We start from the raw sequence: 27,963 nt of genomic DNA on the forward strand, positions 1-27,963 counted from the left end.
CTGTAATTCTTTGGGAAGCCTCATGATCAATTTGATCAATTAAATACATCCCTACTTCAAAGGGACATAGCAATATTATACCAGCCCCCTTGACAGTTTCACATTTATATGCCCCCCCAAATTAGGAAGAACCCCAAATAAAAATACAAGTTGACAGAGCTAAGCACATCTTTAAATGCCAGCAGAAACATCATAAATTCTGCAGAATGGCTCCATCGCCTCATGTATATTTAAAGAATGACCATTGAGAAACCCAGTCCATTACTGCAATTCTTTTTTTTTTTTTTTTTTTTGGTGAGGCAATTGGGGTTAAGTGTGTGTTAAGTGTCTGAGGCCGGATTTGAACTCAGGTACTCCTGACTCCAGGGCCGGTGCTCTATCCACTGCGCCACCTAGCTGCCCCCATTACTGCAATTCTTAATGGGAACTAGAACCCATTCATATTCAAACCACCAAGTTGGAGGTCCAAGTAAAGAGAACATCAGCCAACATCAGGAGGAATTATGAAGGGGCTGCCAGGAGACAGGACTTCCCTGAGGCTGGGAGGATTTGCAGAGAATTAGGAAATGAGTTCTAAGGTTTGCTCTCCATCTCAAGCAAAGTTTGGATTTGAGGCTTGATGTGGGGGGTGAGTTCAATGGATCAAATTGATCATGAGGCATCCCAAAGAATTACAGGACTCAGTGACTCAGTTTCCCAAGTTTTATTGCAATACCATGACCACAGGGAGAGCACCCAAAAGAGAAAGGTGTCTTGAATAGGGAGAGGAAAATGCTTATATTTATAGTGAGAAAAAGTAGGTTATCTTTTTTTTTTACAAGGTTATCTCCTTGTGGGAGGATCATGGGAGGTCTTATCCTAATTTTACCTTCTTGGGGTCCTAAGGGCTGGAGGTGTGTTTTGGGGGTTTACACATCCTAAGGTGAACGTATAGTCTTCTCTGCACATGTTCCTAAACACATGCCTTAAACTTGTCAAATCCTAAGAGTCTCTGTGTTTTGGGTATCTCTTTACTTAAGATCTAGTTTTTAGGTGTCCTGTCATCTAGGAATATTAATGGCTATTAACGGTTAATGGTCCCTGGTTACTGTCTCTGTTGATGGTGTTGGTTGATAGGGACTTGAACCCTCTTGGTTACTTTAAGAACACAAGCCTTAGTTTCTCTGTTGACTCTTTTAGGTACTATGAATAAGAACTCAAGCCTCAGTTTATCTGTTAACCCCTTTTAGCTACAATTGATAGGCTATCTGTTAATCCTTTTAGCCTCCTCCATCACTCCCTCCTTTTCATGTGCCCCAGGAAAAGGGACAAAGATCATTTCTTGTGTAACTGCTTCCTGCTGAGTGAGGGTGATGGTAGGGGCCCACAGCGGCATCTAGGAGCTGAGGGAGATCTAGGAGCCAGAGTTACAAATGCAAGGACCACAACACAAAACACAAATGATAAACAGACCAAGGGGCAACAGGGACCCTAATACAGAATAAATCTAAGAGGTCCATAAAAAAACAGACGGAGCAAACAGTTGTCAGCCATCAAGGTGAAGACCTGGTGCAACCTTTGTCCAGGGCAATCCAGTTGTCCAGGACCACATTTGCTAGAGAGTTTGAGTGCTCTTCCAATTCTTGTAACCCGAATGCAGTGGAATTAGAAATGTATTCTATTGTCAGTGTTAAATTTGTAAGCACAGCTTCATTTTCAAGATACCCAACCCAGGGGATAGTCAAGGCAGCAGTTATGGACCCACCAAAGAAAATTATCCCAGGTTCCTCTTCTGACTCTAGTATGAGAAGAGGGAGTAGGATTCTTACTCTAGGATCCAAATAGCCCAAGGTAACATATGGGCTTAAGCAGGTGGTAGTTAACACTAAAGATTTATAATTTCCTCCCTGGTATAGGAAAGGGAGATACTTTGGGGCACAATAGGGTGCAAGGGAACGAAGTCTAGGGTGAACAGGTGAATGGACCTGGCGACTGATTTTGCTGCAAAGTCTACCCTGTGATTCCTTTGTGCCATGGAGTTGATAGCTTGGTGCCCTTGGCAGTGCATAACGATGTTTCCTAATTTCCATCCTCCCTTTGTTTGCAATGGGGAGGAATTTCTTCTAAACCAAAAAGATACCCAATTAATTTAACCTTATAAACATTAACAGGCAGATGGCACACCTGAATATTAATACACCTGGTTGTTTGACATATCAGATGACCACACATTTAGACTGAAAACAGTAAGATCTTACATACTTGCATTGTGCTCATTTCTTCTATGGACTTCTTGCTCTGATTATAGAAATCTGCTATAAAAGAAAAAGCAGGGACATAAAAATAAAACGGCCAGGATAAAACATCCTTAGTTCTGTTTGATTTCAGGTGAGAGTTACAAGTGACAATTATAGTCATGCAGTACTCTGGGGTCTAAATAGCCAGATAGCCAGGTGGGAAACTTCCTGTTCAGTAGGAACACAATGAGCTAGAAGGTTCCTACCTTGGATGAGAGTCAGATTGTCCTTTTGGATTTTTCCCAGATACCTCCACCTGTAAGCAGCACATTCCTTCTTGTGGCATTGATTTGTGGCCTTCTCTCCAGTGTTTGATTACTGGCTTAATGAGCCAGATAACTATACCTGAATTCAAAACTCAAAACAATATAAATTACAGTCCCAACATATTTTATCTTAAATAGCAAGCCTCTACTCTAATGGAAACAGACAAAATCGACAAATATACACAGACACACACCATTGGAGAGTTAGCCATCAGTAAAAAACAGTGGAAGCAAGCATTAGAGAAATGTTAGCTTGGGATCTGCCTGAGTCCCTAGGAATGATGATGGTTGGGGCAAGGGGCATGCTCTGGATCTGGGGAAGTGGGGTGACATATTGTGACTGCCAGTGACCACCTACTGTATACGTTATTTCCCCCACTGGAATGTAGTCTCCTGGAAGACAGGGGGTGGTTGTTTTTGTTTCTGTATCCCTAGCACATGTAGTAGTAAGCCCTTAATAAATGCTTGTTGAACTGAAAGTGGGTAGAATTGTTTCTACCACCCCCCCAAAAACACACCTAACCCCCAAAATAGTCTCAGAATGGAGGGTAAACAAGTGAATATCAACTGATCTAGGGAAACTCAACCAGGATAATCACCAGACCATCAAACAAACCTTTTTGATGTTGACCTATTCTTAAAGTAGATTTAAAAAACTACAGCTCATCCTTTAGCTCTTTCTTCCTCAGATTTGGAGAGTCAACAGGCTAAATGATGCCCTTTTAGATCATGTCTGACCTAACATGATTAGCTTCCAAGGCTAGTTAGTCCTGACTCATCAGTTGTGGGGCTGGAAGGGATCTCTGAGCCCAGCTGGTGAAGTGGTTCTCAAAGGCAGTACCCAGAATTCCAAGAGGCCCTAAGTTTCACTGGGTATGCCATGAAGTTTGGGATATCATGTTATTGCGGATAAAGGAAATTCAGAAGTATAAATGCAATTTATCCAGCATATGGGATAGATACAGGGTTTGGATAAATAAGATGTGCTAAACCTCGACCTTGTAAAGAATTTGACCCAAAACTGGGCTTCTCTAACTGAAAGGAACCTTCTTGGGGCTCTGTTGGACTGTGCTCAACCCTCAATACAAAGACCCCAGTGTTTATAAACAGGAAGAATTTGGGAACTATGGAACTAGTCCAAGCCAACCAAGGAAGGAAGTACTGAGGACCCAAGAGGAAATGGCTCCTCCAAATTCACAATGGAAGTGAGTAGGAGAGTGAGGCTTTGAAGGCTATGGTCTCTGACTTCATATCCAGTGTTTTTCCACAACCCTTCTAAAACACTAACTCCTAGTTAAAAATTAAATTAAAAAAGCAAAATGGGTAATAGGTAGAATGCCAGAGCTGGCATCGGGAAGAGCTGGGTTCAAACCCTGCCATGGATACTAACTGTGTGGCCCTGAGCTATCTTTCATCCTGTTTGAGCCCATTTTCTCATCTATAAAGTGGAGATAAGAACAGCACCTTCCTCCCAGGGCTACAGGAAGGATCAAATGCAAGTGAAGCATTTGCTTTCCAATCAGATAGTGAAGAAGGAACAGATATAACAGCATGGACCTAGAGGGACACAGACATAATAAGGAGGGTAGGAATGGGGATGATAGAGCCCAGCAATGGGGGAGGAGTACAATTCAGTTCATTTTAGTTCAATTCAATTCAATTGAGCAAATATTGATTAAATGCCTACCATGTGCTAGGAGCCAAAAATGGAAGAGGGGAAATGACAAAACCAACTGGGAAGTAAAGGAGACACACCCCTGGGGGAGGGTAACAGGAGCTTTTCCCATCCAAATTCAGGAGAGACACATCTGGCCAAGAAAAGTCCCTCCTTTAGGACATGAGATGGGACAGTGCAGGAGAGCTGTGCCACCCATTCTGACCTAGAAGTTGATGTAGGACATTTGCACTATGCCCTGGATGGAGATGGTGTTCACTTGGAGAAGGATCCAGTCTTGGTAGAGAACAAAGTCATTCCCATTGACCATCACCTGCCAACAGGAGGAAACTGCATGAGCAAAATGTCAGTGGGACCTTGGGAACCCCAAACATGAGTCCTGGAGACTGGATCTTCCCCCATCCGACATCATGAGCATCAGGTCTCCAGTCCCTGAGAATGGCCAACATCAAGCTCCCACCCAGTGCTCCTGGCTCTGCCCTCTGACACCAAATAGGACAAATCTAATCTTTCCTCAGCATGACAGTCCTTTAAATATGTGAAGGCCTCAATCACCTCTCTCCTGAGTCTTCCCTTCTAAGGCTCAATGCCCCATTCCCTGTTGCTTCATCTGCTTTAGGCATGGACCCAAGATGTTTCACCATCCTGGTTGGCCTCCTATGGGCATACTCCAGTCTATAAGGGCCCTTTTTGAACTGTATTCTAGATGTGGCCAGTGGAGGAAAGAATACAACAGGACCATGGTCTATCTCACACTGCAGCCCAAGGTTACATTTAGCTACTTTGGTGATTTTTACATTACTGATTCACATTGAGCCTGTGAGCCACTAAAACCCTCTGATCTTTTTCAAACAAACTGCTCTCACCAAACCATGCTTCCTCCATATTGTACACCTAATAGCGCCTTTAATTAAACCCAGGCTCTTTGACTTATAACCCACTGTGCTCTCTCAAAGGAAGGTGACTTGGGAGGGATGCTGTACTTACCTTGAAACCTATACTCTGAACCTGAAAGTGAATTTCAAAAGGTTCCCCTTCTGGAAAGGCATCTGTACCTTCTTCTTTTTGGGTCCCCCAAAACCACTCTTTTTTGTGCTGCATACAATATAACCAACATTTTCAAACTGAGGGTTGAAATGAAAGGTGATGTTATTTCCACTGGCCCCACCCTGAAAATTCACAGAAAACCTAGTCCAAAGGCCAAAACAATAAGACCAGTTAGTGGGTGCAGTGTGCTGCTGGTGATCAGTAAGATGGGGGCTGCTCCCTAGTCTTTCCCTTCCCTGTCACTCTTCTTTTCTCTTCCTTCCTTCCTTCCTTCCTTCCTTCCTTCCTTCCTTCCTTCCTTCCTTCCTTCCTTCCTTCCTTCCTTCCTTCCTTCCTTCCTTCCTTCCTGTTTATCTTTGTCACACTTTTCCCTGGGTACTTTAAATGCCTGCCCTTGGAAATGTTAGGTCTACTGTCTCTAAGTTTATGATCCTGTGATACTACAGATGGTAAATGAGAGGGATGCCCACTTATTCTTAGTCCCATCCTACTCATTACTCAAGCCCCAGCTCCTCCTTGCAGCCCCTTCTGTCTGCTCCAGGCTACAGGGATGTTCTGTGAGCTAGATGGAGGAGGGTGGGAGGGGAGAGCAATGAACAGTTTAGACTACGTACAGTCCCTGCCCTCTTGGAGTATCTCCTCCAGTAGCAGGTGAAGGTAGCAGAGCTGAGATTTGAAGCTGGGTCCCTAACTCCTGGTGCAGTGCTCTCTTCAGACATCCCCTGATGCTGGTTAGGGTAGCCTGCAAGTTCTATTCATTAATATTTATTAATCTAGATTATGGGGAAGCTGCAAAATTTAGGTTGCGTATGGTACCTGCCTTCCTTGATTTTTACAGAGTAGCAGACAAGTAAGGAGGCTAAGGGGCAGCAGTGGATAGAGTGCTGGGCTTGGAGTTGGGAAGACCCATCTTCTTGAGTTAAAATCTAGCCTCAGACACTTACTAGCTGTGTGACCCTAGGTAAGTCATTTAACTCTGTTAGCCTGTTTTCTCAAATGTCAAATGAACTGCAGAAGGAAATGGCAAACCACTCCAGTATCTTTGCCAAGAAAACCCTAAACGATTACAAAGTGTCAATAATGACCAAAAAACTGACTGAACAATGAGGCTAAAGTACCAAGTTCAATTCCTACATGGTTAAAGTTTGACCAAATACAATGTGATCCCCTACTATTTCCCACTTCTGGGCATTCACTCTAAGGTTGGCCACTGTGCCTAGAATGAATGCCTGCCTCTTCATCTCTGCTTCTCAGATTTCTTTTCTTTTCTTTTTTTGGTGAGGCAATTGGGGTTAAATGACTTGCCCAGGGTCACACAGATAGTAAGTGTTAAGTGTCTAAGGCTGGATTTGAACTCAGGTCCTCCTGAATCCAGGGTCAGTGCACTATCCACTGCACCACATAGCCGCCCCACTTCTCGGATTTCTTGACTGAGGCTCAAGGCTCAGTAGAACTGTCTCCTCCCTCAATTCATCACCCCCTCCTCTCTACACCCCTCTTCTAGATTTCTTCTCTGCTTTCATTACACCCTTTGTTGTATTTACAAAGCTCTGTGTGAATGTAGTTCCTGAGACCCTTCACCTTGTTATAATGGAAGTTCCCTGAGGGGAGACTCTCATTAGAAAAAAAAATCTTGCCATCCCTAGTTCTTAGCACGGTTCCATATGTATAGTAGGTTCTTCAGACAAATTGGTTGAATTGAAAAACTGTTTCCTGACTAGGGACCATACCCTTAAGGCTGACCTGTCACCTGTCAGATAAAGTCAGATCCAGAGGCTTGGACAAGGGAGTGTTTGTGACAACATTGCTCTATTTAGATTGGGGCTGTAAGCCCAAGTCTTACAGTGTTGGCCAGGGTATTATCGCCATATAATTTTGTCATCGTTGTATGGTTTTCTGACCCTTGGGCTTGTTCAGCCTCTGAAGTCAGGTGGAACATCTTGAGATATCAAAGCAATTGGCAGGGACAATTCTAGAAGTGGCTGCTTGAGCCTTCACCTGCTGGTGGGTGCCCTGCTCTACTCGGAGACAAGGCATGTAGGAGGAAAACAAAAGAAGGAACTCCCTGTGATAATGACTTTGTCTCCAAACTAGAGTCCACCATGGATAGGTCCAGAGAATGGAATGAGCTACAGAGAGGAGGGAGAATAGAGTTGTCAATACAGGAAGCTCCTATAGTCCCAGTTCTGGACTTGGAGTAGGGCAGACCAAAGTCAAGCCCAGAAGAGATGGCTCCCCAGGATTTTACTAGTTTCTACCATCAGCACCAATTGGAATGGAATAAAGGGGGTCATTCTCCCTCCAGTCCTTGGGACCATGGCTTTCTCCTCAGAATTTTTTTTGTAATCATTGAAAAATTATTATTTTTTATTATGAATTTAACAATCTTTAGCAAACACGAGCATTTCAACATAAGGAGAACAAAAAAGAAAATTGTATACAAACCATAAATTTATTATTTGCAATTTGTTTTTTAAATGGTTCATATTTTATGTAATATGGTAGTAACAAAATTGTCTTATTTGCATTCCTTTCAGAACTTCTTGTTTGTTTTCTTTGACCACGTCAATTTTCATTGTTATTGTTCACATTTTATTGTTTCTATGATCTTTTTTTCTTTTTTCTTTTTTTTTGTGGGCAATGAGCTTTAAGTGACTTGCCCAGGATCACATAGCTAGTAAGTGTCAAGTGTCTGAGGCTAGATTTGTCCCCTAGAGGGGACAGCTAGGTGGCACAGTGAATAAAGCACCAGCCCTGGATTCAGGAGGACCTGAGTTCAAATCTGGCCTCAGACACTTGACACTTACTAGCTGTGTGACCCTGGGCAAGTCACTTAAAGCTCATTGCCCCACCCTAACAAAACAAAACAAAACAAAACAAATAAATACCAGCAAATATGAATATTTCAATATCCAGAGAAGAGCAGAAAAGGGGGATTATATAGGAATTATTGTAATGGGGGTTGGGCTCATGTGGGCCATCTTAGAAAACTGATGAGATCCACACATCCACCCATCACACTCTGAACCTCTGTTATAAGCCCTTTCTTTTTTAAAAGGTGCTTTAAACTACAAATGCTTGAGAGAATTTAGAGCTTAACTTGAACCAACATCAGCCTTTTCTGGGTGAAAGTAACATGGTCATAACAAAATTACCGTTTGTATCTCCTGAATTTCTTTTTGTTTCTTTCTGCCCACAGAGGGTGAGTTTGGTTAGAGAGAGAGACTCACTATTCCCCCAGCTCTTGGAGGCTCTTGAAATGGGAGGCATTTTAGAGATTATCTAGTAAATGTTTTTATTTACTCATTGATACAAGGCTCTTGGAACAGGTATGTGACCCAGTGGATAGAGCCCTGACCAAAGAGTTAGGAAGACTCATACTCCTGAGTTCAAATATGGTGTCAGACAATTAATTACTAGCTGTGTGATCTGGGTAAGTCACTTAACCCTGTTTGCCTCCATTTTCTCATCTATAAAATAAGCTGGACAAGGAAATGACAAACCACTCCAGAATCTTTGCCAAGAAAACCCCAAATGGGGTCAGGGAGAGTCAGACATGACTAAATAACCGAACAACAAGTCATTACTTAGTACCTAGCACACTCCTGCCTCAGGAGATGCCCCACTCTGGCTGTGGGGGCAGAATGCCATACCAGTGGTGGATAGCAGGAGGTCAGGTTGAGGAACCTTAATGCTCTTTCCTTGGCCTCATTCCCTTCTGCAGACAGCACCCTGGGCTCTGCACCTTTCCTTTCTCCAGGTCCTTGCCAAAGTCCTAGAACCCAAGGCTTTGGAGGTTTAGCAATGAGGCTGCCTCCTCATGGGCTGAATAGGGGCCTCAGGGGCTGAGCAGACTTCTTGGACCTCCCATCCTGTGTCCCCATCCCTGAAGCCAATGGGATGAGAATTAATGAGGGCAGAGAGGTAGTGAGTGGTGTGGAGAACAAGCTGGGACTAACATTGGCAAGAACTGAATTCAAGTCCTGCATCTCCTCCATGTGCCTCTGTTTCCTTCTCTGGACAAAAAGGGTTGGACTTGAGGCCCCTGAGGTCCCTTCTAGCCCCAGATCCATCAACTTCTCTGGGCCTCAGTTTCCTCAATTATCATTGCACATTGAAAGGGTCAGACTCGAGGTCTCTGGGTCCATAGTGGACAATCCTCCAGCCCACAGCTTTGCTGTGAGGACAGGCATGTGAGAAGGGTCTGCTGGACATCTCTCCTCCTCTGCCAGGTGTCCATGGCCTCCCAACTGGAGAGGAAAGCTGGAAAAGCCCCCCAGCCCAACCCCCCTCCCATTAGACAGGAGGAACCTAAGGCCCAGGTAGGGGATGACTTGTTCAGGGTCACACAGCTAGGAAGCTTTGAAATGGCACTTGAGATTGCTCCCTGACCCCAGACCCAGCACTCTCCATAAGACCACCCAGCCTCTATTGTGTGTGTTGCATCATGGGACCAAGAGAGGGCTAGATTTGGCTTCAGAGGTCCCAAATTCCAACCCCACTTTGTTGGTTATTCCCTGGGGAAGCTTGAGGAATTTCCTGCATTTCTCCAAAGGTAGGGTGTGGGGGGGAAGGCGGGGGACTGGAAGTTCTCTATTGTTCTACTGGCAGCTTTCAGTTTCCAGGAGCCCTGATAACAGCAGCCACAGCCTTAGGGGTGGGGTCAGAGCACAGCCCACATTAAGGAAACTCAGGCCCAATATAGCCAGCCTTCCTGGCTCAATATCCATTCAAGTTTTTTTCTTTCCTTGTCTCTTAAGCATGAGCACCGCTCCCCAAAGGGCCTGCTGGTATCCTCTATATCTATAAAATGAGGATCCTTCCAGGTCTAATCTCTAATCTCCTGCCTTTGCTTCTCTCCTCTCCATATCCTCAGCTGCATCTGGATGTGGCCTTGGGCCACCCTGTCAGCTCCTCTAGTCCTCTGTTTCCTATTTTGTAAAAATGAGACACCTTAGCCCAGAGCATAGATTTAGAGCTTGGAGAGACCTTAGACTTTGTCCAGTTCAGTGGTTCTCAAAGAATGGGACGAGTACCCTTGGGTGGGGGAAAGAGGGAGGAAGGGAGGCTCCTGAGATCCTTTCAGGGGTCTGTGAGGTCAAAATTATTTTCTCAGCAATACTAAGATGTTATAACTGTATTAAAATTCTCTTCCGTTTTCTAACTACATATCTCTGTGAGGCTGGAATTTCTTCATATACTTCAACCAAAAGAATGCATCATAGAAGATAGAATGAAGAAGTAAATACAAGAATCCAACTGTCTTCTATTAAGTCAGACACTAAAGATATTTTCAAAAATATATGAAAACAGTTTCACTTCTCATTTTTTGGGGAAAATATTGTTATTTTCAACAAAATATGTTAAACAGTTGATGTGTTTCTATTGCTTTTAAAAGAAATTGCTAAACTGATGAATCATTTGAATTACTGAATTAAAATGAATTAATAACTTAAAATTTGATCAGTTTTTGTTTCTAATAAGGTAAATATGGAGAACTATAACCCACCAGAACAGAAGCTCTTTGGGATCCTCAATATTTTTTGGGGGGGGTTGGGCAATGAGGGTTAAGTGACTTGCCCAAGGTCACACAGCTGGTAAGTGTCAAGTTTTTGAGGTCAGATTTGAACTCAGGTCCTCCTGACTCCAAGGCTGGTGCTCTATCCACTGTGCTACCTAGCTGCCCCCTCAATAATTTTTAAGAGTGTAAAAGGATCCTGAAATCAAGAGTTTGGGAATTTCTGGTCTAGTTTAGAGATGGGCTCTAAGGTCCCTTGGGGTTCTAAATGGTAAGGTCTGATTTAGGGTTCTTCTAGGCTTCTTGGATATATTTCATGGGGAGGTGGAGTCAAGCACATCAGAGACCAGGGGCTGGGAAGGCAGAAGGAAAGGAACCTGAAGACAGTTGTGGGGTAGAAAAGGGAAACTGAGGCAGATAGCTGGATCCCTCACCCAAACCCAACCACTTCCCCAGGGTTTCTCATTCACCAGACTGAAGCCCATTTATTCATCATCATGTGTCTCATGGCATGGTCACTATCCAGGAGAGATCCCCGGGCTGAGTGGACCATGGGATTGGATTACCTGAAGCTTCTGACCTTCTTACATTCTCTGTGGAACAGAGTTCCTGCTCCCCCTTATCCCTCTGTCCTCTCTAAAATAAACATTCTCTCCTGACTGTTTCCTCCAATACCCCATATGCATGTCACCAGAACAGGCTCCTTATAGCTGCATGGAAGTAGCCTGCTTCACTCCCTCATTGCCCACTTCCTCTATATGCTGCCCACCACAAGTAGACTCACTAGGTTGTGGTAGGTGTACTGGCTACCACAGAAATGTATATTGCTACTGCTGCTGCTGCTGCTGCTGCATGTTTTCAGTCAGAACAGCCTGAGCAGTAGAGAGGGAAGCTTCAACTGAGGGACTGAAACTAATAAAGGCACAATCTGGCAGGGGTTCAAGGGCAAGGAACTATGGGGGATGTGTCTTTGAGTGGGACCAGAAGGTGGGGAAGGGAAGATGGGGCAATGAAGAGCCTGACACTTTACCTTCTATTCATGGAGATGCTGGGCAAGATATGGACACAAATCAATAAATATAAAAGGCATGAACAGAAATGTAGGGTTGGAAGAAACCTTAGAAATCAATGAGTCCAACCTCTTCATTTGACAGATGAGGAATTAACCCCAAAGAGGTTAATAGATTTGCTTGGGAGGGGCAGCTAGGTGGCACAGTGGATAAAGCACTGGCCCTGGATTCAGGAGGACCTGAGTTCAAATCCAGCCTCAGACACTTGACACTTACTAACTGTGTGACCCTGGGCAAGTCACTTAACCCTCATTGCCCCACAAAAATAAAAAAAAATAGATTTGCTTGGGGTCACACAACCAATCTACGTCAGAGAACAAACTTGAATCCAGGTTTTCCTGACTCCAAATCCACATGGGTCAGTGTGAGTACCTCTGGTACTGGGCTTGACATCAAGGAGATGTGGGTTCAAGTCTCCCCTTTTCAGGTGCAGACCTTCACTGGTAGAAAGGGTCCTAATGGGGGTTGGGGACAGGTGGGGAGCGGGTGGGAAAAGAAAATCTCTATATGGTGACTTATAGTACTTATTCTCTATACTGGTGCTTGTCAAAGGGTAATCCAGGTGATTTCAGAAAGGCCTGCAAAGACTTATATGAACTGAAGAATAGTGAAGTGAGCAGAACTAGGAGAATGTTGTGCACAGAGACAGCAATATTGTTTGATGAAGAACTGTGAATAACAACTATTCTCAACAATACAATGATCTAAAACAATCCCAAAGGATTTATGATGAAGTATACTATCCACCTCCAAAGAAAGAACTGATATTGATGCAACATAGACTGAAGCAAGCTATTTTTCATTTCCTTTCTTTTATTCAAGTTTTCTTGTACAAAATGACTAATATGGTAATGTTCACATAATTGTACATGTATAACCCATATCTGATTGCTTACTGCCTGGGGCAGGGGAGGGAGGGAAGGAGGGGTAAAAATAGGAACCCCAAACTACAAATAAAAATGTTTATTACTTAAAAAAACAAACGCCCCCCCAGGGGGCATCTAGGTGGTGCAGTGGATAAAGCACCGGCCTTGGATTCAGGAGGACCTGAGTTCAAATCCAACCTCAGACACTGGACACTTACTAGCTGTGTGACTCTGGGCAAGTCACTTAACCCCGACTGCCTCACCAAAAAAAAAAAAAAAGAATGATAACCCCCCTCCCCCCAAATGGTGAGAGATCCAGATGATACCAAGAAAATATAAGGATTAAATTGAAAGCTAATAAAGAAACAAAAATTAGAAAAACAAAACAAAACAAAAGGTAATCCAGGGACCCCAGAGTCCCAGACACTTTCTCATGGTCAATAAGGCTGAAAAAATCTTTAATCTTTAAGAGTGAGTCTTGAGATCAAAAAGTCAGAGCATGTCTACAATATTCAAGGAAATCTCTAGGAGGAAGAGGTGCTTATAACTGTGGGGGGAGGGATCAGGACAGCCTTATGTAGAAGGAGTCACCTGATCTGTGCTTTATTGGAAGCTGGAAAGGGTCTTTGGGAGTTAGTGACAGAAGCAGGTTTCAAACTCAGGACCTCTCATTCCAGATCCAGAGCTCTATCATTTGTAAGTACATGCCACATTCCACATCTGTAGCAAACTTCCTCCCCCTCCTCTTCCTGACCCTAACCACAGATAGTGGATACCTTGCTGAGCCTGCATTTAGGAAGACCTGGATTCAAAATCTGGCCTCAGACCCTAGCTGTATGACCCTGGAGAAGTCACTTTAACCTCTATTTGCCTTAATCCACTGGAGAAAGAAATGGCAAACCACTCCAGTATCTAAGAAAACCCTGGGGACGGTCACAAAGAGTTGGACACAACTGAATATTTCCAGAGTGGGGTCACAGTTCTTTCTACAGAGCAGGTTTCAAATAAAAATCGCCACATTCTCTTCATAGTTCAGATTCCTCACTGAAAGACAGAACCATTCCCACAGAAGCATAGTGCCCCTTCACAGTCACCTGTTCTCCCCAAACTTCCTGTTCACTTTCTTCTCAACCACTCCCTCCCCTTGAACTGCTGCTAGGGTATTTTTGTGTTAGTTACTTTATCTCCCCTTTCCAAGCTTTTGGTTTAATGAAACAGCCACAGCAGCCCCATCAGCAGTAGCAACAACGTGGCATTGTCTAGTGCCCAGCTTCCCTATGAGAACCTGGTGAGTCTACTTTTGGTGGGCACTATCTAGAGGAAGTGGGCTGTGAGGGAGTGAAGCAGGCTCCTTCCATGCAGCTATAAGGAGCCTATTCTGGTGACATGCATCTGGGGTACTGGAGGAGATAGTCAGGAGAGAATAGCTAATTTCCTTTTTCTTTTCTAGAATTTTATTTTCCTGAATCACATGTAAATATAAATTTTGACAACACATTTTAAAAAAAGAAACTTTGTATTCCAAATTTTCTTCCTCCCTGCCTCCCTCCCCCCCCAAACTCAAGCCATTCAAGATTCAATATAAGCTATACATGAAGAGTCATGCAAAACATTTACACATTAGCCAGGTTGTGAAAGAAAACAGACAAAAACAAAACTTCAGATAAAGGAACTAACAACAAAAATTATGCTTCAATCTGTATTCAGACACCATCAATTCTCTGAAGATGGACTACATTTTTCATAGGACCTTCAGAGTTGTCTTGGATCATTGCATTGCTGAAAAAAAAACTAAGTCATTCATAGCAGATTATCTTAGAGTATTGCTGTTATTTTTTATTTTATTTTTAATTAAAATTTTTTTAATTTATTTTTTATTGCTGTTATTTTGTATACAGTACAGAGAATGGTTTATTTTAGAGAGGATAGGAGGATAAGGGGTAGCAGGAACCCTGCTCCACAGAGAATGGAAGAAGGTCAGAAACTTCAGATGATTCAGTCCCAAGGTCCACTGAGCCCAGGGATCTCTCCTGGATAGTGTCCATGCCATGAGACACATGGTGATGATTAAATGTGTTTCAGCCTAGTGGATGAGAAACCCTGGGGAAATGGTTGGGGTTGGATGAGGGCTCCAGCTATCTGCCTCAGTTTCCCTCTTCTACCCCACAACTGTTTTCATACTCCTTTCCTTCTGCTTACCCAGCCCCTGGTCTCTGATGTGCTTGACTCTATCTCCCCATGAACTATCCAAGAAGCCTAGAAGAATCCCAAATCAGAGCCCTAAGGGACCTTAGAGCTTGTCTCTATAGTGATGGGGTTGGACTAGACCAGTGATTCCAAAACTCTGGTCTCAGGATCCTTTATACTCTTAAAAATTATTGAGGATCCCAAAGAGCTTCTGTTACAGTTCTCCACATTTACCTTATTAGAAACAAAAACTGACCAAATTTAAAAATATTTATTGATTCATTTTAATTAATTAAATTGGTAATTCATTTTAAAAGGCAATAAAAACTCATTACCTGTTAATATTTATTTTTTTTTTGCAGGGCAATGGGGGTTAAGTGACTTGCCCAGGGTCACACAGCTAGTAAGTGTTAAGTGTCTGAGGCCGGATTTGAACTCAGGTCCTCCTGAATCCTGGGCTGGTGCTTTATCCACTGTGCCACCTAGCTGCCCCCTGTTAATATATTATTAATGAAAAATAAGAGCATTTGCCAAAACAAAAAAAAAAGAAAGAAACAAAACCATTTTTACATATTTTTGAAAATTTCTTTAATGTTTGGCTTAATAAAAGACAGTGGGTAGGGCAGCTAGGTGGCACAGTGGTTAAAGCACCAGCCCAGGATTCAGGAGTGACTAAGTTCAAATCTGGCCTCAGACACTTGACACTTACTAATTGTGTGACCCTGGGCAAGTCACTTAACCCTCACTGCCCTGCCCTGCTCCCCCCAAAACCAATGGATTATTTTATTTGCTTCTACATTCTATCTCTTATGATGCATTGTTTTAGTTGAAGTCTATAGAGAAATTCCAGCCTCACAGAGATATGTAGTTAGAAAAGGGAAGAGCATTGGAGCATTAGTACAATAATAACATCTTAGTATTGCTGGAAAAATAATTTTGACCTCACAGACCCCTGAAAAGATCTCAGGAGCCTCCCTCCCTCCCTCTTTCCCCCACACAAGGGTACTCGTCCCATTCTTTGAGAACCACTGAACTGGATAAGGTCTAAGGTCTCTCCAAGCTCTAAATCTATGATCTAGGCTAAGGTCTCTCATTTTTACAAATGAGGAAACAGAGGCCTAGAGGAGCTGACTGGGTGACCCAAGGCCACATCCAGATGCGGCTGAGGATATGGAGAGGAGAGAAGCAAAGGCAGGAGATCAGAGATTTAGGACCAGAAGGATTCTTAGAGGCTGCCTAGTCCAACCCCCTCATTATACAGATACAGGGGGTGCCAGCAGGCCTCAGACACTTGACACTTACTAATTGTGTGACCCTGGGCAAGTCACTTAACTCTCATTGCCCTGCCCTGCTCCCTCAAAAACCAATGGATTATTTTATTTGCTTCTACATTCTATCTCTTATGATGCATTGTTTTAGTTGAAGTCTATAGAGAAATTCCAGTAGCTCTTGGGGAGTAGCTCTTGCCTTTAGGAGATAAGGGGAGAAAAAAACTCGAATGGATGTTGGCAGCAGCCAGTGGTGGGCTCAGGCCTAAAGAGCAGTCACTGAGTCAGGAAGGTTGGCTATATTGGGCCTGAGTTTCCTGAATGTGGGCTGTGCTCTGACCCCACCCCTAAGGCTGTGGCTGCTGTTATCAGGGCTCCTGGAAACTGAAAGCTGGCAGTGGAACAATCGAGAACTGCCAGTCCCCCACCTTCACCCCCACCCCCACAACACACCTTTGGAGAAATGCAGTAAATTCCTCAAGTTTTCCCAACAAAGTGGGGTTGGAATTTGGGGCCTCTGGAGCCAAATCTAGCCCTCTCTTGGTCCCATGATGCAACACACACAATAGAGGCTGGGTGGTCTTATGGAGAGTGCTGGGTCTGGGGTCAGGGAGCAATCTCAAGTGCCATTTCAAAGCTTCCTAGCTGTGTGACCCTGAACAAGTCATCCCCTACCTGGGCCTTAGGTTCCTCCTGTCTAACGGGAGGGGGGTTGGGCTGGGGGGCTTTTCCAGCTTTTCTCTCCAGTTGGGAGGCCATGGACACCTGGCAGAGGAGGAGAGATGTCCAGCAGACCCTTCTCACATGCCTGTCCTCACAGCAAAGCTGTGGGCTGGAGGATTGTCCACTATGGACCCAGGGACCTTAAATCTAACCCTTTCAATGTGCAATGATAATTGAGGAAACTGAGGCCCAGAGAAGTTGATGGATCTGGGGCTAGAAGGGACCTCAGGAGCTTTGAGTCCAACCCTTTTTGTCCAGAGAAGGAAACAGAGGCACATGGAGGAGATGCAGGACTTGAATTCAGTTCTTGCCAATGTTAGTCCCAGCTTGTTCTCCACACCACTCACTGCCTCTCTGCCCTCACTACTTCTCATCCCATTGGCTTCAGGGATGGGGACACAGGATGAGAGGTCCAAGAAATCTGCTCAGCCCCTGAGGCCCCTATTCAGCCCATGAGGAGGCAGCCTCATTGCTAAACCTCCAAAGCCTTGGGCTCTAGGACTTTGGCAAGGACCTGGAGAAAGGAAAGGTGCAGAGCCCAGGGTGCTGTCTGCAGAAGGGAATGAGGCCAAGGAAAGAGCATTAAGGTTCCTCATCCTGACCTCCTGCTATCCACCACTGGTATGGCATTCTGCCCCCACAGCGAGAGGGGGGCATCTCCTGAGGCAGGAGTGTGCTAGGTACTAAGTAATGACTTGTTGTTCGGTTATTTAAGTCATGTCTGACTCTCCCTGACCCCATTTGGGGTTTTCTTGGCAAAGGTTCTGGAGTGGTTTGTCATTTCCTTGTCCAGCTTATTTTATAGATGAGAAAATGGAGGCAAACAGGGTTAAGTGACTTGCCCAGGATCACACAAATTTGAACTCAGGAAGATGAGTCTTCCTGACTCCATGTCTAGGGCTCTATCCACTGGGCCACCTAGCTGTTCCAAGAGCCCTTGTATCAATGAGTAAAAGAAAATATTTACTAGATCATCTCTAAAATGTCTCCCGTTTTTTCTTTCTTTTTTAAAAATAATAAACATTTTTATTTAGAGTTTGAGGTTCCAATTTTTATCCCTGTTTCACTCCCTCCCCTCCCCTCTCCCTGAGGTGACAATCAGATATGGATTATACACGTATGATTACATAAAACATTACTATATTTGTCATTTTGTACAAGATAACTTGATTAAAAGAAAAATATGAAACAAAGTGAAAAATAGCATGCTTCAGTCTATTACATCAGTATCAGTTCTTTCTTTGGAGGTGGATAGTATGTTTTATCAATAGTCCTTTGGGATGATTGGATCATCGTATCCTTGAGAATGATCAAGTCATTCACAGTTCTTCATCCAACAATATTGCTGTCTCTGTGTACAATGTTCTCTTGGTTCTGCTTACTTCACAATACATCATTTCATACATGTCTTTTCAGGCCTTTCTGAAGTCATCTTGCTTGTTATTTCTTATAGCACAATAACATTCCATTACATCATATACCACAGTTTGTTTATCCACTCCCCAATTGACGGGCATTCCTTTGATTTCCAATTTTTAGCCAGTACAAAAAGAGCTGCTATAACTATTTTTGTACAAATAGGTATTTTTATCTTTTGGGGGATGTCTTTGGGATATAAACCTAGCAGTGTTACTGCTGGATCAAAGGGTGTGAATGCTTCCCATTTCAAGAGCCTCCAAGAGCTGGGGCATCCTGAGGTATTCCAGAGTCTCCCTACCCAATCCCACCCTCTGTGGGCAGAAAGAAACAAAAAGAAGTTCAGGAGATGCAAACAGGGTAATTTTTTACTACCATGTTACCTTCGCCCAGGAAAAGGCTGATATTAGCTCTATCCCCATCAAGAGCTTTTGTAGTTTGAATATTATCTCTAGGAACAGAATGAAAGGCTTTCCTGCTTGATAATAGGATTTCAGGCATCAGAAAACAGGTGGAGGAAATGCTTGGAGGGATAGATGGGTCTTTCCAGAACCCCTGATATCACCCCATCAGTGTCTAGCTCAATTTGACTAAGCCTGCATCTGCTCAGAGTCCTGACATGAGTTGATCATCAGTTTTAAAATAAGGAAACTGAGACACCAAGGAATGAGGATTTGCCTGACATTACCCAAATAGTAAGTGGTAGAATAAGTACTAGGTAGAATAAAGTGTGGCATATACTCTCCTCTCTCAAATAAATATGGATTTGAGAAGAAATTTCTCTAGATGAAAAAGTAGTTGGCAGTGGATAGAGCAATCAGCCTGGGATCAGGATGACCTGAGTTCAAAACTGGCCTCTGACACTTATTAGCTGTGTGATCCAGGGTAAGTCATTTCACCCTGTGTGCCTCAGTTTCCTCATCTGTAAAAGGAACTGGAGAAGGAAATGGCAGTATCTCATCAAGAAAACCCCAAGTTGCTTCATGGAGAGTTGGACACAACTGAAATGACTGAACACCAGCAACAATCATAATATAAAAGGGGCTTTAGTATTTCCAATATTTGGAATATGATAGGATGAGATGAATTAGAGGCCTCTGGGTAACTCTGGTTAGCATGTGTGACTCTAGGGGAAGGGATTTATGCAGAGAAATAGAAGAGAGTTTTTTTTTTTTTTTTTTTTTAGCTAAGGGGCAGGGTTAAATTAAAACAAGAAAAGATAGTGATATGATTTGATGTGGATTACAGAATTGAGGGAAGGTTTCTTGAGATCAACCTCTGTCTCATTTAGGATTCATTCTAAATAACCAATAATCCACTAGAGAGCTGCTCTAGCTGAGCTCTATCCACTGCCCCTCCCCCAACACACACACACTCCACCTCCATAATGACAGCTAAAATCTGGGAGTAGCTGCTTAGGAGAATTCTGTCTAGGTGAGAAGGGGAGGGGTCAGTCTGGATGTTCAAAGAAGACAGACTTGGTGAAGACAGGGTAGAATGCAGGAAAAAAGAGAACTGTTAAGTTGGGGTTCTGGTGGATGGAGCTATTTAAATCTGGAGCAGAGGGAGAGATCTGGGGCCAGCAAGGAAAGTCCAAGGAATTCAAGCATGGGGCTGAGGGCATCCCCATGTCAACCTGGGAGGGAACTGGAGAGTCTGGCTGAGTTTGATTACTGAAAGATTAGTGAGGCTAGACGTGAGAAGACACTGAGACCAACACTGGCCTTCTTGCTGTCCCCTTCACAGGACACTCCATTGCCTTTTCACTGGCAGCCTCCATGGCTGGAATCCTTTCTTCCCTCATCACCTCTGCCTCCTGATTTTCCTGGCTTCCTTTCAGACTCAGCTCAAACTGAACCATTTGCATGAAGCCTTTCTCAGCATTCCTGCCTCCTCTTCCTTTTGAGATCACCTCTCATTTATTCTGTACAAACACACACACACACATCATATATCTGTATATGAAGCATTTATACACATATAACATATATATATATATATATACTAGGCTAATACTAGTACATATGCATACACAATGCGTGTGCACATCTACAAATGTGCATGCATGTGTAATTATATACATGTATGTATGCATATATATATACACACATTTGCATTTATTTGTATCCTCAGGACTTGCAAGAGAATTTAAAATGCCTGTTGACTCACTGACAATAGCTCATACTGCCATAATGCTATGAGGTTTACAGAGTGCTCTCCTCACAACATCCCTGAGTTAGGTCATGAAGGTAGGAGTATCTACTAGCTGTGTGACTCTGGGCAAGTCACTTAAGCCTCATTGCCCTGCCAAAAAAAAGAAAGAAAGAAAGAAAGAAAAGAAAGAAAAGAAAAGAAAAAGGGGGGAAATGAGAAAAAAGAAAGTAGGAGTATCTCCATTTTCCAGATGGGGAAACTGAGGTACAAAAAAGGTTAAATGACTTGTCCAAGTCAATAGCTAGTAAATGTCTGAGATGGGATTTGAACTTAGGTCTCCTCTGACTCTTTGCATGTTTTTGCCTGGGTAGTCCCTGTTGCCTAGGTGCTCACCTTTCTCACCACTGCTTTTCAAAACCACTATAGAGCCCCTTCAAGGATCAGTTCAAGTGTGACCTCCTCCAAGAGCCTTTCCTGATTCTCCCAGTTTTTATTGTCCCTCCACCACCCCCCCAAGACTGTGTAGTTATTTCCCAGTATTTTCTCTTCTGTGTAAATGCATATGCATTGTTGAATGTAAACTCCATGAGGGCATGGGCTGTCTCGCATGTTGGATGATTCATTGATAATATAAAGGTCAATTGGTGGTTCCATATTTCGCTATGTACACAACTGCACAGAGGCCATGAGTGGCAACATTAATCTTTTGTACCAAATGGAATTCCAGTGACTGGAGCCATGTTCTTACAAAGAGATGGCCAGCTTTTTTCACTGATAAAAGTACATGAGCAAAGCATCAGGGTTTTGCTGTTGACAAATAGGGGAGGAATTGGAGCTAGGTGGGTAGAGAATGATCTTGCCTCTTTATCTTACATTTTATTCAGGCTCGCAATTTTTTGGTAAGCTAAATCTAACGCCAAGTTGTAACAGAGGATTGATCTCTACCCAAATATAAAAGAGTTGAAAAGACAAACCTTAACTAGGAGCTGTGTGTGTGTGTGTGTGTGTGTGTGTGTGTGTGTGTGTAGAGGGGTGAGTATGACTAAAGAGCTGTCAACCTAATGGAGAAAAATTCTACTTATTTTACCTAGTAGGGGCAGCTAGATGATGCAGTGGATAGAGTGACAGGACTGAAGACAGGAAGACTGTCTTCCTGAGTTCAAATCTAGCTGCAGACACTTGCTGTGTGACCCTGGGCAAGTCACTTAACCCTGTTTGCTTTAGTTTCTTCATCTGTCAAATGAACTGGGAAAGGACCTGGCAAACTACTCCAGCACCTTTGCCAAGAAAATTCCAAATGGGGCTCTGTAGAGTCAAGCACAACTGAAAAATTACTGAAGATGTATCTCTTCTGACTAGTAAATTTCTGTTTGGGGCATAATTTATTTACTTTGATTTAAAACAAGAGTAACATGAAATTCTGCACTCACACATACAGTGGAAAATGGTAAGAGGATTTGATTAACTCTCTTGTTGAGAGATAGAAATTCATTTTGAAATTTTTAGTCACCTAACAATGAAAAAGAACAGCTAGTTATGACATGGAATATTTACCTTTCTACTGGCTAGCGACAAGCACTACATTGAATGTTAACTATACTTGAAGTTCAATCGCATAGTTTGCTTCATTTTGAAATTAAAATTTTTTTCACTTAATAGTAGTTTATCTTTCCCAAATACATGTAAAGACATTTTTCAATATTCATTTTTGTAATATTTTGAGTTCCAAATTTTTCCCCCTTCCCCCCCCCCTCCAAGACAGAAGCAATCTGATATAGGTCATACATTACAATCATGTTAAACATATTTCCACATTGGTCATGCTGCGAAAGAAGAGTCAGAACAAAAGAGGAAAACCACAAGATAGAAAAACAACAACAAAATAAAAACAGTATACTTCAATCTGCATTCAGATTCCATAGTTCTTTCTCTGGAAGTGGTTAGCATTTTCTTTTTTCATTTTTCTCTCTTTCTTTTGCTTATAAATGCTTCCTCTCCCCTCCCCTCCCCTCCCCTCCCTTTCTCTCCTCTCCTCTCCCCTCCCCTCCCCTCCCCTCCCCTCCCTTCCTCTCCTCTCCTCTCCTTTCCTCTCCTCCCCTCGCTGGTGTTTGGGCCAGAGGTCCAAGGCAGAGGGGGACAGGAGCCCAGGAAAAGGTGGAGCCCTTCGAGCCCACATCGGCAGCATTCGTGTCGTAGTGATTGCTATCAGTTCTGTCCCCGGGAATTTGGAGGTGCTTGGTGAGCAGCTCGCAGACCTGTTTGCTGTACGCCTGCTTCTGGGACCCGCCAATCTTACCAATGCTGGGCAGGCTGCAGAGGGCACACGGGTCCGAGGAGCCCCCGAAGACCATCAGCTGGTCGGCTGAGAGGTGCACCACGATGTACCCAGCGGCCTTGGCCTTGGCCAGCTGGCCGTGAGCTCGCTCAGCAGGGAGTCGGTCACTGAAGTGCGCTGCGCGTTGGTCTGCAACGTGCGCGGGGAGGCGGGAGTGGGGCAGCGAACAGCGGGGCCGGTTTGAGTTCTTATCTTTTTTTTTTCTAATAGGATTTCTTTTTTTCCCCAATTACATGTAAAGATATTTTTCAGCATTTTTTATTTTAAATGACAACATGTTTTTATTTTATTTTTAATTTTTCCCCAAATTCGTGTAAAGGGTTTTTTTTTTTTGAGTTCCAAATTTTTCTCCCACTCTTCCTTCCCTGCCCCCTCCCGAGGCCAGCAAGCAATTTGATATAGGTTATGCATTACTCATGTTAAACATATTTCCCCATTAGTCATGTTGTAAGAGAAGAATCAGAACAAAATGGGAAAAAAAGTAAGAAATAATAAACAAGAAAAATAACAAAAAAGCAACAAGAAAAGTGAAAATAATATGCTTCTGTCTGCATTCAGACTCCACAGTTCTTTTTCTGAATATGGAGAGCATTTTCCACCATAAGTCTTTTGGCATTGTCTTGGATCATTGTATTGTTGAGAAGAGTTAAGTCTACCACAGTTGATCATCACAAAATATTATTGATACTGTGTACAATGTTCTCTTGGTTCTGTTCATTTCACTCAGCATCAATTCTTGTAAGTCTTTTCAGGTTTTTCTGAAATCCATCTGCTTCTCATTTCTTTCTTTTTTTTAGAACTTTAAAAACTTTATTTTATTTGTGATATATAATTAAATTTTTCACACATATCAAACAGATATAATATACATACACAATATATAATGTATATTTTCTATGTTATTACGTTTAGATGTACCTAGATATATTCTAGTACATATAACTTAGTATTTTAAATCCTTCTTCCTTTTTTTTTATAAACAGGGAGATAACTGTTTTATATATCATGTATATGTATCATTTAATATAAATAATATATATGACATATTTCTTTAAATATAATTACTATATAAATTAAACCTAAATAACTCATACATGCACAACATATATATTTGTGTGTGTGTATATAGATACATATATACATCCTGTACCCTTCCCAGCACACCCCTCCCCCACTTTTTTTTTCCAGGTTAAACATTTTAATTTTTATTTTTCTGTTCCAACCTATCCCACCTTCCCTCCCTCTCTTTCCCCCTTCCCAAGGCAGCAAACAATCCGATATGGGTTATACATGTATGATCATGCAAAAACATCACCGTATTTGTCACTTAATGAAAAAATGTGAAAAATAGCATGCTTCACTGTTCCATCAATATCACTTCTTTCTTTGGAGGTGGATAGTATGTTTCATCAATATTCTTTTGGGATTGTCTTGGATTATTGTATTGTTGAGAAAAGTCAAGTCATTCACAGTTAGTTCTTCATCGAACAATATTGCTGTCTCTGTGTACAGTGTTCTCTTGGTTCTGCTCACTTCCCAATACATCATTTCATACATGTCTTTCTAAGCTTTTTTGAAGTCATCCTGTTTGTCATTTCTTAATATTCCATTACCATCATATACCATTGTTTGTTTAGCCATTCTCCAATTGATGGGCATTCCTTTGATTTCCAATTTTTAGCTACCACAAAAAAAGCTGCTATAAATATTTTTGTACAAAAAGGTCATTTTATCTTTTGGGGGATGTCTTTGGGATGTAAACCAAGTAGTGGTATTCCTGGATCAAAGGGTATGCACTTTGGGCATAGTTCCAAATTGCTCTCCAGAATGGTTGAATCTTTTCACAGTAGATTAGCATCCCAGTTTTCCCACAATCCCTCCAACAATCAATATTTTCTGTTCCTGTTATATTTGCCATTCTAATAGGTATCAAGTGATATCTCAGTTGTTTTAATTTGCATTTCTCTGATCAATGATGATCTAGAGCATTTTTCCATATGATTATTGATAACTTTGATTTCTTTGTCCAAAAACTGCCTGTTCAAATCCTTTGACCATTTATCAATTGGGGAATGACTTGTATTTTTAAAAATTTGATGCAATTCTTTCTATATTTGAGAAATGAGGCCTTTATCAGAGATATTTGTTTCAAAAATTCTTTCCCAGTCTTCCCAGTTTTCTACTTGCCTTGGTTACATCAGTTTTGTTTTTGATAGAGAACAAGAAGAAAGTTAGGAATAGTTGCAGATGTGACCCAGATTTTTAGAGAACTGATTTAAAGGTGTTCAGGCAAAGGGAAAACTAGGATTCCATAGCCAAAAATTTATGGGAGAAGTCAACCCAGAATGGACAAGAAACTGAAGAATAAAATTCTGAAAAGACAAAGAGAAACAATTCCAGTGACAAGGGGAAAAAATTCTAATGATGCTGATTTTGATACTCACTCATCAACTTAGATTTGAAAACAGATGTGTATGGAGAGTTCTGTGTTTAAAAAGGGATAGAAGTTATTACAAAAATTAAAATAGATTATGTAGATTACAGGAAACTGCAAAGCTTTTGCAAAAACAAAGTCAATGCAACCAGAAAAGGAAAGGAAACTTTATTTTAAAAAATTATTTAATATTTTATTTTCTCCCAATTGTATGTAAAAACAAGTTTTAACATTTGGTTTTTTTTTAAACTTTGAGTTTCAAATTCTCTCCCTCCCTCCTTACCTCCCTCCCCATTTAGAAGGCAAGCAATTTAATATAGGTTATACATGTGTAATCATACAAACCATTTCCATTTTAGTCATGTTGTGAAAGAAAACAGACAAAAAGAAAAAAGTTTTTAAAAAGTATCATTCGATCTGTATTCAGACAACATCTTTCCCTGGGGATGGATAGCATTTTTCATTCTAAGTTGAAAGGAAAGTTTCAATGGGAGGAAAATGTTTGCATGTCTGCATCTTATGTCCTTCATAGGGGTCTGACATTGGAGAAATATAGGTAATTACCACAAATCTACAAAACCAAGAATGATCCTCCCATGGATAAATGGTCAAGGGATATAAACAAATTTCTCAAAAGAAGAATTTTATAAACTCAATTACCATGAGAAAGGTTGTCCCAGATCACAAATAAGAGAAATGCAAATGAAAACAAGTCTGAGATTTCACCTTAATCTAGAAAGTTGAGAAGATTTTTTTTTAACAGATAGGAATAGTCAGTGTTGGAGGGACTAAAAAAGGGAAAGAGAGAGAGAGAGAGAGAGAGAGAGAGAGAATAACACATTGTTGGTGGAGTTATAAATTGATCCAGTCATTCTAGAAATCAATTTGGAATTAGGCAAAAAAAATTTGTCTTTGAACCAGGGATCCTACTACTTTCACCCAAAGAGGTGAAAAACAGAAAGGTCCCTTATATGATTAAATAATAATAACAATAATAAAATAGCCAACATTTCTATAGCACTTAATATGTATTATCCTATTTGATCCTCACAAAAATGCTATGAGGTATGTGATATTATTTCCATTTTGCAGATGGGGAAACTGAGAGGTTAAGTAACTTGGTCAGGATCACACAACACTTTTTGTGGTAGCAAAGAGCTGGAAACAAAGTAGATATCCATTGACTGGAGAAGAGCTAGGCAACCTTTGGTTCATGAATGTAATGGAAGATTATAACCACAAAATCAAAATTCTATCATGGGGAAGACATTGGTGATACAACGTCAAAAAAGAAATATTACCTGCCCTCAAAGGCATTTGCAATGAGGGCAGCTAGATGGTGCAGTGGATAGAGCACCGGCCCTGGAGTCAGGAGGACCTGAGTTCAAATCTGACCTCAGACACTTAACACTTACTAGCTTTGTGGTTCTGGGCAAGTCACTTAACTCCAATTGCCTCACCAAAAAAAAAGGCATTTGCAATCTACTTACATATAACATGTACACAGATAAGTAAATACAAGGTCTTTTGAAGAGGAAAAGAGCCCTGGCAACCAGAGAAATCAGGAGGGGCCCCAGGGAGGAGGTGACACTAGAGCTGAGCCTTGGAGGAACCTAAGGATTTGAAGAAGCAGAGATGAAGAGTGAATTCTGGGGGATGATTTGCATGAATATAGATTCATTCATTCAATAAATTTTTATTAAGCACCTACTGTGTGTCAGGCACTGTGGTAAACACTGGGGATTCATAAAGAAGCAAAGGACAATCCCTGCCCTCAAGGATCACCCAATCTAATGAGGAAGATGAAGGTGGAGTGTGGAGTTAGGGGGGAACTGCTAATAGGGCTGTCAGTTGGGTTGGAATATAGATTATGTGAAGGGGAGTAAGTGATAAGGAGAAAAGTGAAATAAGAGTGGTTACAGATTGGGGAGAGCTTCATATGCCAACATGAGGAGTGTACCTTGTTTTCTAGTATCAAGAGGGAGCTATTGAAGGATCTGTGACGTTATCCGTGCTGAGCTTTAGGAGAAGGGAAACTAGAAGCCACCAGACCAGTTAGCAGGCTATTATCATAGGAAGTTATGGAAACCTGAACTAGTATGACTTTACCCTGGGGAAACTGTGTCCTACAACCTTAGGGACTGGTGACATTTCCACAAAACAGATCAATACATAAGCCTGGGAACTTGGCCGCTTGATGTAATAAAATCTCTTTTTAAAAAGGACGTAGCACCGAGGCCTTATTTTGAAGGAACACCAAGGTTTTAATTTAGGGGACTTTTATGATTACAAACTACTTACTAAAAGCAGAAGTTCCATCTGACTCTCTTTTCATACCTTTGTTTAGGAAAGGATGGGCTGGTGGAGGAAGTACCCACTTGGATGAGGTCACAGATACTTCTGACGTTTTGAAGCAAGATGGCACAGAGGATAAAGTGCTACATTCAAACCTTGCCAGACACTCACTAGATACATAGGTTTTAGGAAATCACTTGGCATATCTGTGTTTTAACCTCTTCATCACTGGCCTCAGTTTCCTTATCTGTAAAATGAGGGGTTTGGACTCAATGGTTTTTAAGGTCTCTTCCAGCTCTAAATATGGGATCCCATAATATGTATTCAAGTTAGCATCCAGAAAAGGTTCCACCTCTGTCTCTGGGACAGGACTGGCTGAGCCCTGGCCATGCTCCCAGACTATGGGACATCTTGCTAAGACAGACCCTTAAGT

General features: G+C 42.1%; 1 protein-coding gene across 1 annotated transcript; it reads right to left on the reverse strand.

Moving 5' to 3' along the window:
- Positions 1 to 4,422: 4,422 nt before the first annotated feature.
- LOC122755292 lies at positions 4,423 to 27,920 on the reverse strand. The gene is made up of 6 exons (XM_044003607.1): positions 27,883 to 27,920; positions 22,544 to 23,004; positions 17,208 to 17,278; positions 16,849 to 16,938; positions 5,205 to 5,225; positions 4,423 to 4,530 (listed from the first exon to the last, which is right to left on the reverse strand). Exons 1-6 carry the CDS (start codon positions 27,918 to 27,920, stop codon positions 4,423 to 4,425), a joined length of 789 nt encoding a protein of 262 aa, XP_043859542.1.
- Positions 27,921 to 27,963: the final 43 nt, after the last annotated feature.

Source organism: Dromiciops gliroides, chromosome 4 (genome assembly GCF_019393635.1).
Source record: "Dromiciops gliroides isolate mDroGli1 chromosome 4, mDroGli1.pri, whole genome shotgun sequence".
In the NCBI taxonomy this organism is placed as follows: Eukaryota; Metazoa; Chordata; class Mammalia; order Microbiotheria; family Microbiotheriidae; genus Dromiciops; species Dromiciops gliroides.